The sequence below is a fragment of the Alligator sinensis genome, unplaced genomic scaffold (genome assembly GCF_000455745.1).
Source record: "Alligator sinensis unplaced genomic scaffold, ASM45574v1 scaffold872_2, whole genome shotgun sequence".
NCBI classification, from domain to species: Eukaryota; Metazoa; Chordata; order Crocodylia; family Alligatoridae; genus Alligator; species Alligator sinensis.
This window is the reverse complement of record NW_005842132.1, coordinates 1,107,338-1,121,375: the sequence shown is the minus strand read 5'-3', so window position 1 is coordinate 1,121,375 and position 14,038 is coordinate 1,107,338. Positions and strand designations below refer to the sequence as shown.

The 14,038-nt window shown below is 46.6% G+C and overlaps 2 protein-coding genes across 3 annotated transcripts in view; both read right to left on the bottom strand.

Moving 5' to 3' along the window:
• Window positions 1-1,733: 1,733 nt before the first annotated feature.
• On the bottom strand, window positions 1,734-8,574 carry LOC102371044. Its single transcript, XM_025205872.1, has 7 exons — window positions 8,523-8,574; window positions 7,280-7,627; window positions 5,498-5,818; window positions 4,061-4,160; window positions 3,247-3,350; window positions 2,942-2,994; window positions 1,734-2,115 (listed from the first exon to the last, which is right to left on the bottom strand). The coding sequence occupies exons 1-7, from the start codon at window positions 8,563-8,565 to the stop codon at window positions 1,849-1,851; spliced, it is 1,236 nt and encodes a 411-aa protein (XP_025061657.1). The 5' UTR covers window positions 8,566-8,574; the 3' UTR covers window positions 1,734-1,848.
• A 4,714-nt stretch (window positions 8,575-13,288) lies between these two features.
• LOC102370636 (triggering receptor expressed on myeloid cells 2) overlaps window positions 13,289-14,038 on the bottom strand; it is a 5,723-nt gene continuing 4,973 nt past the window's right edge. The window contains exons 4-5 of one of the 2 annotated variants that reach the window (XR_001358137.2): window positions 13,779-14,038; window positions 13,289-13,653 (exon numbers count right to left, since the gene is read on the bottom strand). The exon at window positions 13,779-14,038 is cut by the window's right edge and continues 1 nt beyond it. Coding sequence is in view for 1 of the 2 variants with exons in the window: in XM_006025065.3 (XP_006025127.1) it covers window positions 13,844-14,038 (195 nt within the window). In the remaining variant the exon portion in view is untranslated. The other variant, XM_006025065.3, reaches the window with a different exon arrangement.

The window sequence follows — 14,038 nt, the reverse complement described above, 5'->3', positions numbered from 1 at the left end:
AAAGAGTGTGTGAAAGCCTGCACTCAGGGATATCTTAGAAGCATGGCAAAATGTTGTGATAGTCCTACTGAAACACCACATCCAACAGATGCATCCCTTGATTGGGAATATTGATAGCCTCTACTTGAGCCAGCATGGAGTATTTACTAACAATGCTGCGTTTGGATCAGTTCTGCTGTTGCTCTGGGAAGTTGTACTTTCTGTTATATTAATAAAGCAGAGAATTGCTCCACTGCAAATCTTGCCCCAACGTATAAGCTCTTTGCTACAGGGGTTGGGCACGATGACTGTTAGTGTTGTAGATGTTAATTGAAGCTTTTAATAGTTTTATATGTGTATAATTTTTAATAAATTGAAGACATTTTCCTATTATACAGCGAAGTGACGTTAATAAGACCGTAAGTGCCATACTGGGTCAGACCAGTGGTCCGTCTAGCCCAATATTGTGTCTTTGACAGTGGCAGGAGTCGATGCTTTAGAGGGAGAGCACTGAATTGGGTATATCTCAAATGATTTATCTCCTGTTCATTATACTTCCTGGTATTCATCATCATTGGTCTAGAGATGCCAGAGGAAACATCTCCAACTGTTTTGTTTAATAGCTAATAATAGATCTACCATCCATGAATTTGTCTAGTCCATTTTTTAACCCAGCTATACTATCAGTGTTTGCAACCTCCTGTGGCAATGAGTTCCGTACGTTAACTGTGCTTCATATAAAATAAATAAATAAATAAAGTGTTGGGGTTTTTTTTAGCTTGTGGTTAGTTCTTCTAGTTAGCTTTATTTTTTTAGTTAGTTTTGTTAGTTTTAAACCTACCTCCAACTAATTTTGATGGGTGCCCTCTAGTTCTAACATCCTGGTACTTGGTGAATCACAGTTCCTATTCACTTTGTCCACAATCTTCATGATTTTACAGACCTCTATCATATCCCCCCTCAGCCTTCAACTAAAGGGTGAGGAGATGCAAAATTATATCCACACGTTTGACCTTCATTCTACTCTTCCTTCATTGTTACAGTCTTTAATTTACCCCGTATTATGTTAAAAGAGTAAAGCATTTGAAAAACATGGGCAGTCTCACTGGAGTGCTCACATATTTTCAGTTAAGCACATGCTGAAGTATTTGCTGAGTCCCAGAGAGGTGATTAGAACCAAGTAAATGTAGTTTTTAACTGAACGGCTGGAGAGATGCTAAGACTGAAATGGAAATGCAGTACGTACCCATATCTCTCAGCCCTTTCCTGGTTCTGATGTGGTTGGCAATTCCTATCAGAGATCCCCATTTTCCTGCTGTTGTGTTTTGTAGCAGCCTGTCATTTAAAATAGAAAGTAAATGCAGTCCCCCCGCCTTACACTGAGATTATTTGCCATGGGCTGAGTTCTGATTCTGCTGGTCAAGGGAGTTATTCTTCCAGGGACTTTGCGTCTCTGTTCTAGTCTTTTGCATAAGACCCTCCTCCATCCACCTGAACTTGTACTTGCAGCCCTAGCCCTGTAGTACTATTGCAGTTCTTCAGGTTGTGGGATTCCCTGCAGAGATGTCAGTCTTGCTCCCTGGTTAAGAGGTTTCAGCTGGGCAATGAGGGTCACGTCCCTTCCCATCAAGGATGAAGTGCATGCTCGGCCCTTTCTTGGCCTGCTGGACGAAGAAACAGGTAACGATCATTAGAATCCAGGTCTACCATATGTACAGAGTATTACTGTACCTGAAAGACACCAGTGTGCCCCACAATGCAATCTTTATTTAGGAAGTTACAAAATGCATTTAATTTTCAGCAACTGCACGCAAACAGGTTATTCTGCAATAGAAGTCGAGGAGAATAGCTGTGAACACGTTCAAACTTTCATGGCACTGGGTTTTCACGGATCTGTTTGTTTCTAGGCTTTAAAGGTGGAGGCTTGGTTCCAAAGATGACAGTTGCATATTCTACAAGCCCAAAGGAAGATGTGGCAGCTGCAGGCTCAGTGGGGTCTTGGGAGGCTTTTGGCTTTGCCTTTACTTTTGCATTTACATTTTCTGGCTCTGGCTTGGTCTGGCACTTCAGGACGGCATATGTTACATCACTCTTCATTTCCCCATCTGATGTGGTACCTCCACTGCTTTCATCCTTCTGGAAATCCACAAATAATAGGAAATTAAAAAGGAATTCTAGATTATTTTTAACTTATCTTCTTCCCAAATGTTGTTCTCACTTCACCATAGCTAGGAAATCTCTCTAGACTCTGAAACTGGGGGAGTGGTGTAGGTGAAATATATACTTGGGCTGCTCGGAGAACACTCGGCCACAGACCTACATAGAGGTGTGAGGAGATGGTACCCACAGTTGACTCCATCAGTAACATGAAGGCATCACAATCATGTATCACTTTGCGAACGTAAACCCTAGAGTCTATTCAGAACTTACAGCAGATCAAGGGCATTAAACTTTCCCCACACACAGTGCTAGATGCAAATGTAATACTTGTTTTCCAGGTACATAAGCTGAGACAGCAGAAGCTAAGTGACTTGCTTAAGTTACTGAACTGGGGTACAGCTAAATGGAAGTCAAAGGTATAGTGGCAGCATGTGTAGACATACCAGATCCGACTTAGCTCAGATATTGAGAACAGTGTAGCCAAGCCAGCATGAGCTTCAGCATGGACTCTAGAGCTATCCAGACCCTGGGTTGGAGATGAGGCCAGTCTGTGCTCCCATGGCTTCACTGCTCTTGTGGACTGGACCTGGTAGCTAGGGAAGGCCCACCTGTGCTGGAGTTGTACCTTTGAGTACAATGCATCCCTGCAATGCCCTGTGTAATGGCAGCAGTGGGGACAGGAAGCCAAGAACCCCAGCTCTTGGTGTAAAAGTTGACAGTACAACTTACCCCTGCTTTATGTAGGTGCATGGAGAAACCAAGCAAAGTGCTAGGAACACTGGATCTTCAAGGGGCATCTTACCTGAAACACTGCAAGTCTGCAAGCAGGAGTTCTGCCAAAGCTCAGTCCATCTTCTGCTGTGAACAACAGACTCGCCATTTAATGTGAAAGCTGCCTTTTCACCCTTTATACTTTACCTATGTCTAGAAACAAAGCAAAGGCCTAGCATAAAGTCTGCCCACCACTTTGAGTCTACTGAAGTCTTGTGTTTCCAGCCACCTGCTGTGATGACACACACATGACTCCTTTTGCTTCTATTCAACTTGAGTCAGGGGGGTGGGAGATGGACTCTGATGGTATGAAAGATGAGTGGTAGAAGAACTTGCCTGCCTCTCTCCTTTTGATGAAAGTCAGGGCAAGGAGTGTGAAAGCAGTAATCAGTGCAACACTGCCCAGAAGGACACCCAGCACCACAACAATATACAGAGTTCTGCAAAGAAATGGGCAATATCTTTAACATTGATAGCACTAAAGATGAATGCAGGAGGGGATGTGGAATTGCTTGCAAATGCATTGAGACTCAAGGGTCTAAATTCAGGGTGCAAAAATAACGCCATCTCTAACAGGAACAGTTCCATTGAAGTCAATGGGGCACTGCTGATGCACCACAGGAGCATCTAGCTTTGCTCTATTTTCCCAGGCTTGTCGAGTGCTGAAGCTATATTCAGGAGCTTGAATTATTTCCCAGCACTGGCTGGCAGTGCTCCTAGAATTCAAAGGAATTCTTCCTCATTAGGATGCTGTAGCTCCTTATGGGTCTGTCTTTGATGGAGGTAATTACCAGGGTCCTCTTTGATCTGGCTTGCTAATGGCTCCCACTTGACAGGTTATGTTTTTTGGCAGGGTTTGGTCTTACACTGACCACCCTACTGAGGCAAGAGCCAGAAAAGTTGTAGCACGACAGGGCTGTGTGCTTCTCCCTCAGCTGGAAGGAAGAGAGCCCAACACCTTCAGGAAAGGTCTGGCTTAGCTTCCACCGATGGAGTTGGGAGCCTTTCTGCTGCCTTTAATGGGGGTTAAATCCAAACCTATTTGAGAGAAAGTGTGGGTATGTGGATGTTCACCTCTCATCAACCTGTGCCTTTAATCCTGCTATGATCATAAATGTGATTTTGGAAGCCTTTTGCTTAGTTTTTGTACCTCTGCTGCTCGTTGCTGGCCACAGTGGGATGGATGGCCCCTCTGCTGCTGGTGGGGGATGAGGTAACTTCTAAAACACTACTGGGATTCCAGGGCTTTTCTGAAAATAGACACAAGAGCGAATGAACAGCTTTGGCCTTCTTGAAGTTCTGCAGTGAGGAGAAATCCTGAGTACCCAGGAAACTCCTTATGTTACTCCTGAGTTAGTTTCCCGGTCAGTAATATTTGATGTCACAGAGGAATTCAACCTGTATAACTTGCTAGCAAGGGCCTCGGCAGTGAGATTCAGCGGTTCCTTCAAGGATGTCACGCGGGGAGTTCTAGCCAGGTTATTACGTGGTACCAATCCCTAAGGTATCTACATGGGAAGGTCAAGTGTAGGCACACCCAGAGCACTAGTAGTAAAATGGGACTGGAACCCACAGCTGATTCCAAGTCCCGTGCACCATCCCTTGGCCTACACCCTTCTGCGTTCTGTTGTTCAAGACCATTGCAATTCATCTGCACCAAACCTTGGATAAGCTATGTAAGGGCACACTTCAGCTGTGGCCAGAGGGATGGGTTGATGGCTTTGATTTCTCTGCATTCTTGCTTGCAAATTTTGAGGTGCACATTGTAGGCTTGTGTTCTATTACACATATGGAAGGAAAAACTTCCTTGGATGCAAGGAAAAACTTCTTACGGTAAGGGTGACCAGAATCTGGAATAGACTTCCCAAGGAGGGGGTGCAGTCCCCAACCTTGGAAATCTTTAAGAGGAGACTGGACCAGACACTTTACTGGGATCATTTGATCTCAGCGGTATTCCTGCCCAGAGCAGGGGGGTTGGACTCGATCTGTCGAGGTCCCTTCCAGCCCTTAATTTCTATGATTCTATGATATAAGAGACAGGATGGCTAGTTCAGAAGAGGAAATTTGAGCAGGCATCAGTCAATTGTACAAGGGCCAATGCTCCCAGCTAGGGAAGAATGAAAAAGCTTAGATCCTGGGTTGAACCACTTCAATATTATTGGGCAGGAAACATCTTAGAGAGAGGTTGTGACTTGAGTGTTTCATTTTTATTCTGGTCAGAAATACCATAAGAATAGCTTTGTCCAAGTTATTTTCTGCACTTCTGCTTCCTGTGCTGGTTAGAAGAGGAAGGGTAGAAAAGTGCATAAATAAATAAAAAGTTTATAAGCTTGGTGGGGAGGAGAATTGAACAAGAGTCCAGCTCTGTTCTTTGATCGTTTCAACTGCTGGTACAAATTTGCAGCTCTAAAAATGAATGAATCTGCCAATTTACATCACCTGAGGATTTGGCCCAATCTTATGTACACAGCTAGGGCATATCAAAAGTCTGTAGGGGTCAATTTGGAAAATCTCTGGTCGCTTCTGATGCCTAGGCTACTGGAGCCCATTCAGGGAAAACCATTTTTAATGTTTTTAATAAACTCACTTGAAACCACCAGGTGAATTGCCCGCAGGAACATGTTTTGGCTCATTAAATGGCTGCAGCAGCGATACTCTCCTGAGTCCTGGTACCGGAGCTCTCTCAGTGTTGCCGTGATCATGCAGTTCTCCTGGTCATTAGTTATCCTGATCTTTCCGCTTGTGTGATCGTTGTAATAGTAGTTCATTCTGATGGCAGGTTGACAATTGGTTGTGGTTACCATTTTACACAAGGTAAAATATTGGGGGCTCCTCCTCTCGCCCATCACAGTATAGGAACAATTCAGAGAGATGGAGTCTCCTTCATTTGCAGATAACCTCAGGGGAGCTATGGAAAATAGACGAGTGACTGGTTATGATGAGAGAAGGTGTTTATGGAAGGGAAAATTCCTACAGATCTATAAATTCCACCTGCATTGAAATAGTGGGACAGAGCATCCAGACAAAAACAGAAGAACATGCAAAAAATGTGGAAATAATCTCTCTCAGTCCAAGGAGAAGATTTCCTAGGATTGTATTTACATTTGTTACCACTGTACTGGGTCTAAGCTGGAAAAAAAAAAACACTGCACAGCTCTGAGAATCCATTAATTCTCTCTCTGCTTTCCAAAAACATATTCACAATTGGCCCCTTTGCTAATAGCTGTAGCATCAGGGGACCAAAGGAGTGAACAAACCATTAGGAAGTGATGCTCTCTTGTCCTCTGAAGAGGTGTCTGGGGCAGGACTGAAGTCAGCTGGCCAAGGCAGCTGGCGTTACTGCCACTGCCCTTGCCTTGGGTGCAAGAATCTTGGGCTGTCACTGCACTTGGCTATCACCAGCAAAATACAACAGAGCCTAAACCCAAGCCCCAAATCAAAGAAATAAAGCCACTAAACACAAAACCAAACCAAAAAAAAATTCCCCAAACAGCTGCCAAATGTCACAGCAGCCATGAACATGAAGTCCCAGAGCATAGGAGCAGCTGGCGGGGGCCATCTGGCTAGCTCATTTCAATTACCAACAACAGGTCTGAACTTTAAGGCGTGCATCTCCCTGAGATTGGGTTAAAGCTTTTCCCACCTAACAGGTTTATTTCTGATGTGAAATGGTTTCCTGACAGCATGGAGATCTTGGTGCAAAGAAGTCCAGCTTTATCATCTATTACATCTATTTACAAGAAATAATGGCCACAAGCTAGCAGAGAGCAGATTTAGACTGGACATTAGGAAGAACTTCTTCACAGTTAGTGGCCAAGGTCTGGAACGGGCTCCCAAGGGAGGTGGTGCCCGCCCCTACCCTGGGGGTCTTCAAGAGGAGGTTAGATAGGCATCTGGCTGGGGTCATCTGAACCCAGCACTCTTCCCTGCCTATGCAGGGGGTCGGACTCGATGATCTATTGAGGTCCCTTCCCACCCTAACATCTATGAATCTATGAATCTATTATCATTATCATCAACATTATCATTATTATTACTAGTACTACTATGCTTTTCCTCAAACAACCAAAAGATTAAATTTGTTACTTTTGACTGCTGACATCAAATGAGCCCAATTAGTTTTGATGAAAAGCTGAAAAGTGTTGAATTGTTTTTGTTTTGTTCTAGATGCACCTGACATTTCTGTATCCAGATATGTAATTGGGGTTTAACCATATCTTAATGAATACATTCTGGGATTTCTGTCTCCTCCTACACTGTGTTTTACTTTGAAAAAGAACTGGACATGGAACATCAATCTTAATTTAGAGTACATGAGAGGCATCATAGGCTAGGGTCCCAGCCAGTATATTACTGATCTGTAACTCACCCTCATAAGCGACCAGCACTTTTATTCGCTTCAGTATGATACTCTTTAGAGAATCATAAAGCTTGCATTGGTACGTTCCCGAATCCTCTACTCGGAGTGCCATCATGATCACAGAAATCCAGCCATCTCCTGTGTCTTTGAGGCTGATTGTGTTTTTTGTTGCAGGGTGAGGGTCATTCTTTCCACCTGCTGGGGAGATCGAGGCTAAAACTGGGCAATTCCTTGACAGCTCCTTACACAAGTATTTCTTCTCCAGTGAATACTTGTGCTTGTTGTAAGAACATCCTGTATGAAGGGAGTCTCCTTGCACTTTCTTCTGCACCTCTATGTCCTGTTCTGCAGATGTCCCTTCCAAAGGAGGAAGAAAGTGATATTAGAGCTGATAGACCTTTTGTATCAGGGGCTCTGAACCAAGACCTATCGGTGGTCATATGGGCTGTTGCAAGGCGTACCTGAAGCTCTGCATCCCTGTCTAAATGAACCTCCATAGCGAGCCCCAGAGCAGGGCAGCTGTCCCCTTCCTCTGCAGCAGTCCATGCTTTTCCCCAGCACAGACCTTGTGTCTCCTGCTCTTCCTCCCGTGAACAGAAGCAAGGTGGGCTCTGTCCAGGTTGGGCTGGCAAACGGACACTGGTCAGCAGGGCTGGATTAACACACAGGCAAACTAGGCATGAGCATAGGGCCCTAAGTGAAGGGGCCCAATTGTGCTTATTTTACATATTGTAATTATTGAGTGAAAAAAAAAGTAATATAAATTTAGTAGTAATATAAATTAAGTAGTAAGTAGGGGCCCACGAGTTTGTTTGCTGAGGGCCCACTAAAGGGTTTATCCGGCCCTGCTGATCAGAGCCCCTCATTCAAGTTTACTGTTCCTTCTGGTGCTTTTGGCACTGCCTTTTCAGGCTCACAGCAGCTGGTCCCTAAGGGGCTGGAGGAAGGAGTCCCTTTGATTCAGGAGAGGTCCTTTCCCCAAAGCTTTGGGGTGATGAAACCTCCTTTTATGACCGTGCTCTTCTTTGCAAAACGCATAATTTCTGGGAACAGAAACAGGGATCCAGAAGCATATATAATAGATCCAGAGACCCAGTGGGCTGAACATATCCTCCCCTTTCAAATAGCCAGTGACCCACTTCCATGGCTACCTCCCGCTGGCTGCAAAAGCAGCCTCGTGCCATGTGTAATGAATGCAGCAGCAAGCAGAAGGTTCTGCCCCAGGGGCAGGAGCAGTCTCTCTCTGCCTTACCTGTTAGTGCCAGCAGGAGCAGCAGGGCAGGGAAACCTGCCATCCTGGAGTGGGAAGTGGTGTAGGGCTTGGAAAAGTCAAATGCAACCTTGCAGCTTTCCCTTGGGCGCAGGAAGTTAACACCCTTTGAGTCTCTGCCTTTCTCACTGGCTCTGGAACAGCCATCTAGATTGGGTTCCCCACATTCGCTCTTTGAAAGGGAAGCAGGCGTTTGACCACCAGCCACTTTCGTCTGAAATGTGCAGCTGTTTAGATATGGACATTTAGCCATGGGGAGAGAAGGGATTGGGGCATGTTCTTTCTTCAGTGCCATTTTTAGCAGTGGTTTATGTTGTACTGACAGCTTTTGGTTTCACATAGTCTATTCTTCTTTAGCACTAACCCGGGAATTTTATACTGGCCAATCTCAAAGCTCTTTTATGAAGGTAGAAACTTAGACTTATTGTCCAGGTAGGGAAACAGGTGACTAGCTTTGCTCACAGCAGGCCAGGGGGAACAGAGCCCATCTCTTGGTTCCTGGTCCACAGGACCCTGCATTATGATGTTTCGAAGGGTCCTTCTCATCTGGATGATGCGTCTCTGTGGGAGTGCATGCACTTGCGGTGCCTGCTGCTTTAAGGGCTGAGTCAAGCAGCCAGCAGGTGCTTGATTGCCACAGCCATTTTAAAACACTGGCTGCTTATATAAGCACAGTAGTTTCCTGTTGGTAGATTAGGCAGAAGAATTGCCTGGTTGAGCAGCAGTAGGAATAATCAGGAGGGAAGGGCAGGAGCTTATGGGGATGGTTTGGAGAGTCCTGGTCCTGGTCCTGGTCCTGGTCCTGACCTAGAACTGCACCCTGCCAGGGATGGGTGGTCTGTTGGGGCTCCTGGTGGAGCAGGAGCCCCCAGGAAATGCCAGGCCAGTTACCACCCAGGTGGAAGGTGGGTTGGGGTGCCTTAACCCCAGCCCCCACAACACTGTGGGTACAAGGGGCCAGGCACAGCTCCAGCCACCTGAGCCTCCACAGGGGAGGGAAACCCTGGATCCCAAAGGAGGGTTAAAGCTGTAACCCCAAAGAAGGGTGGTAGCAAGGATCTGGAAGTTAAGTCAGCTTCCTCTGGCTCTGCTTTGGGTTTGCAGCCAAGGAGAAAGAAGTGAGGGTGCTGCAGGCACTGGATTTGGTGCAGTGCAGTGAATGTGGCTGAGCGTATGTGGATTTTTGAGTGTCAGCTTTTTGCATTGTGTAACTAGACCCTTGCCTGACATACGCAGCTAAATGTAGCTCTTCTTGGAGCTTGTGATGAGTAAAACTCACATGTCCGTGACATTGTGAGGACCGTGTGGAACAACTGCACGAAAGGGTGACAGCCAGCTCACCCCCTTCTTTGCAAAACAATTTCTTGTGAAATCAGGATGCCCGGCTTCTCAAAGGAGCTATACGCAGGTTTTGTGTCCCTGTTCCAGGCTGTGGGGCAGTTCCTCATGCCTGTGCCCATCTCCTGGTTGATCCTCCCTGAATCTAAGGCCTGAGAGCGCAGGGGTCTTTCTTCTCCTTATAAGCCACACGCTGTTCTAGATTCCTGCCTAATGACTGCAACAGGAAAAATAATGGCATTGTCCATGCAAACTGAGCCTTGGTTTGGAGGTTAGAGGGGGATGCTAATACCTGGCTTAGCTAGCAGTTTCCATCGACTCTTACAAAGGAGGTCAGAGAGAGGGAAAGTGACTTGCCCAAGGTCACCCAGCAGGCCAGTGTCAAAGCCAAGGCTAGAACCCAGGTAACCTGAGACTCACAGTAGCACTCGGTCTGCTGGGCCAAGCTGCCTTTGTGAGCCATGCTCATAAAAATGGCACAAATGCAGCTTCAAGCAGTTCACAGCAACAACAAAGCGGTGAATTTCTCCTTCCATAAGCTCCTTTAGTTTGCCTCATGACCCTTCACCACTTCCTCAGTCAATGGAGGAGGGACTGGCTAGCTGCCTCCAAGTTTCTTGGAAAGGAGCCCTACAGGCCTAGCCTTCACTTCCCCTTTCCGAGGCATCCTCGTTCTTCTCTGCATTTGTACCTGGTGGGCAGGTAGGAAGTGGGTGGCTGCACGGGCAGCTCTTGTGCAAACTCAAAGCTTGTGGAAACAAATAGCGATGACTCCAGGCCAGATGAAAGCACTCGACCTGGCTGCTGGGTCTTCAGTGTGTACATATGCTATGTTTGGACCTACTGAGACTGTAAGGAAAGACTGCATGGGGTCCCCGGTGAGTGGTGAGCATCCAGAACAAGCTTTGCTTTGTGTTTGTATTATGTTTCTGGTACCCCTGGCATCTTCCACCTTCCCTCTGCTTTGTCCTGTTAATGAGCAAACAGGCATCCCCTTTCTTCCCTGGCACTCCAAGGTTTTGGAGTCAGGTGTTGGTGGGTCTTACCTCCGAGCCGGATGCAGGTGTTGCTCAGTGGCTCGTTAGGCTCTGCAGGCTCACAGAGCAGAATAGCAGGTAGCCCACAGGCTGGCAAGGTTCAGAGCAACCTAAAACTAATGCCACAGGTAAGAGCTCTACTGAATTGCACGGAAACATTACATTGCCGCTTAGTGCAGTTTAGGTTTCTGTTGCAATGGAACAATCTCCATTAGCTTTACAGGTAAAATCTGGCTTAGTAAAAGTGAGATTTTTTTTCTGCGTAGAGAAAATGGAGCAGAGTGATATGTGGATGCCAGTGTGTGACCATTGCAGGCCAGGCATGTGTAAATAGTTGGGAGAAGCTTGGATGGAGAGTTTCTAGGATTCCCTTTTCTCAGCCTGTTCCTTTTCCTCTTTATCCTGATGTCACCAACTTTCTCCTTTCTTAGTCTTGGAAATACAATAGAAAACTGATTATTTGTGGAGTGTGAGATACAGAATTTGACCTGGATTTGGGAGAGCATCTGTCTGCTTCTGCAGATGCTGCTTCAGCCCTGCACGCACTTGGAGCATGAGTTTCCCTTCATGCCAATGCAAATTAGCATGTTTTAGTGTGCTGTGACTGCTGGGGAGTGTGGTCTTGCTGTTGTGTTGTGCTCCCTCAGTGGTTTGTGTTGGATTTGAAGATACCTCATGCCTCACTTTGCCCAGAATATTAGGAATGAGTGAGGACATTAGAAAACAAACCGATGCTTTGCTTAATTTCTTAAAACATTGCCTGATTACGGAAGCAAGTTTTATTTGGCATAGAGCAGGGGCACTCAGCCCCTGGTCTGCAAGCCACATTCGGCCCCAGCTCCATGTCATCTGGCCCATGGGCCTGGAAATGTTGGCAGTGGGGGAGTGGTGGCAAGTTTGGAAACCTCTGCAAGCCACCAGGTAACTTTTCTTGTCTCAGAAGAAAAATGCGATTACAAGAGACAAACTGGGACCCAGGCTTAGAGTTCAGGCTTCTCCTTTCAATTGCAAGATCATACAACAGGGTGGGGGGACCCAGTGGGTTGAATATAACATCTCCTCCAATGCCTGGGGATCCAATCCCCAGCTGGTTGCAGCCAGCTCACTGTAATAATGAATGCAACAGCAAACAGTGCTCAATCTCTGAGGAAAGCACAATCTCTCTGCTTCACCTGCTGGTGCCAGGGCAGGGAAAGCAGATCTCAAAGCAGAGAAATGCAGCCCCTAGCTCCTTGCTTTGAAATGGCTGGGAAGGTATTTTAATTCTAGCATTGTCCCTACTTCCAGTTGAGGGGGAGGCCAGCTGTTTCAATGGCTTGTAGAGGACCAGCTGCACCTCATTTGAGGAAGTACAACCGCTTAGATGGAAATACAGAGTGGGGCCAGAAAATGATTCAGGGCTTGTCTCCATGTAGTTCAGTGTTAGTGCCTGTTGTTTGATAGCTCTCTTTCTCCGTTGCCTTTCTGACATGCCACCTCTGCTGGGCAGGAGCATGAAGGGTATTGGTGTTATGAGGGAGCTTTTGAACACTGGAGGTTGCTCTAAATGTCACCAGGTGGTAATGACTAGGGTGGAATTATCCATCAGTGTCGGGCAGCTGCATTTCTAACGAGGGGGTTCCTTCTTTCCCTTTGCAGTCCCAGGATCCCATTCATGTATTTCTTTCTTTCAGTCCTCTTTAATACACCATTCCCTGGGAGAAGTGAGGATCTGGAGATGGCTTCTACTTGCTACTACTGCTGCACTGGTCCAATATAAATGACTCAAAAGGACCCTGCAATGGGTTGAAGGTCCCTACTGATGTCAGTATCTAACTCTGCCAGTGATATGGGACAGCAGCAAGTTCATCTGCAGTTGATGACAGCAGTACTTTGCTCTGGCTGCCATCAGGGGAAAAAGCTCCCATCTCAGAAGATTTGGCTTTTAACTCTCAGGATCACTGCCACCCAGTAGCAGCCTCTGCTTTAAGCACAAACCCAGCACTTGGTGAGCTGACTGCATCTGTTTTGTGGGAGACACAGAACACTCGGGGACTGATTGGCTTCTGTTATCACATGTTACTAGCTGGGGAATGTAACCCATGTACCACAGAGTTTACCTTTCCCCCTTGGCTGTTGTTAGACACTAAGTGCGGCAGTGGGCTACTGGGGCTTTTTCATGAGCTGGGTTGGAGATGGCTCAAGATTTCAGCATCTTTCTCAGTAATACCCCAGCCAGGCTTAGGGGAGGATTTGGGATTTTTCTGCATGTGGGGAGAGCACTCAGTTGGCTTTTTTTGGAGCCATTCAACCCCCTGTGGAACTACTGGTCCATAGAGCTACTAGTTCTTTAGCGCCAAATGGCATTGAATGAGGACAAGGGGCGTGGAAATCTGAGATGAAACAATGCTTATTTATTTTAGTATTGCAGCTGTACTGAGTCTACTGCCTTGGGATCAGGCCACAGGCTGCCCACCATGGCTGAGACCACCCTCAAAGTCCTTTTGTGGCACTAAGGGAAAGTACACTGCTACATGTGCATCATTGCTTTCTTTTGCAGTGAAAGAAAACCTGGCAGGGCAAGCAAAGGTTTATCTGTCCCGGCACTGAGCTGAGAGCACAGGGAAAATGGAGCAGAGTCTGTTCACCCTGCCCATACCTGTGCCAACAGCTCTGCATGTGGGCATCTTTGATGGGGACCTTGGGAGTCTGGCTCTACCCTTTTCCTCCTTGCCATGTGTCCAGCTGGTTCTCTTGTGCTGGAAGTGAAATAGGAATATGGGTTAGAAAAGTGGTGAGAGATGAGGCACAGGTTGATACCCCTGAGGAGAGTGTGAGCTAAGTACTGCCTCTGCCTAGCTGCTTTAAGCATTTTATCCTCTACCTTGGCAACAGCAAAGGTTTGCCCTTAGTCATATTCTGGGTCCCAGAATCCCAGGGGGGGTCAGGTCATCTGTGAGCACCCTCACGGAGGTCACGTGGAAGCAGGAGAAGTGGATGTTCGTTCCGGCTGTGGCTGTCCTCCTCTGTCCCCTTGCTTCGCTTGCTGGTGGCGACAATAAAAATCAGGATGGCTGCCAGGAATTTGGTGGTCAGAAATGCAGCAATGATGTAGAGGAGGCTGAAGTCAGGTGCAGGCAGGCT

Excerpts from the sequence above, each read along its gene's own strand:
- LOC102371044 (XM_025205872.1), bottom strand. The coding sequence starts at position 8,565 with ATGGCAGGTTTCCCTGCCCTGCTGCTCCTGCTGGCACTAACAG. Across the intron at positions 5,819-7,279 it reads AGTGCTGGTCGCTTATGAGG|CTCCCCTGAGGTTATCTGCA; the intron begins GTGAGTTACAGA and ends TATTTTCCATAG. Across the intron at positions 3,351-4,060 it reads GCCAGCAACGAGCAGCAGAG|AACTCTGTATATTGTTGTGG; the intron begins GTACAAAAACTA and ends ATTTCTTTGCAG.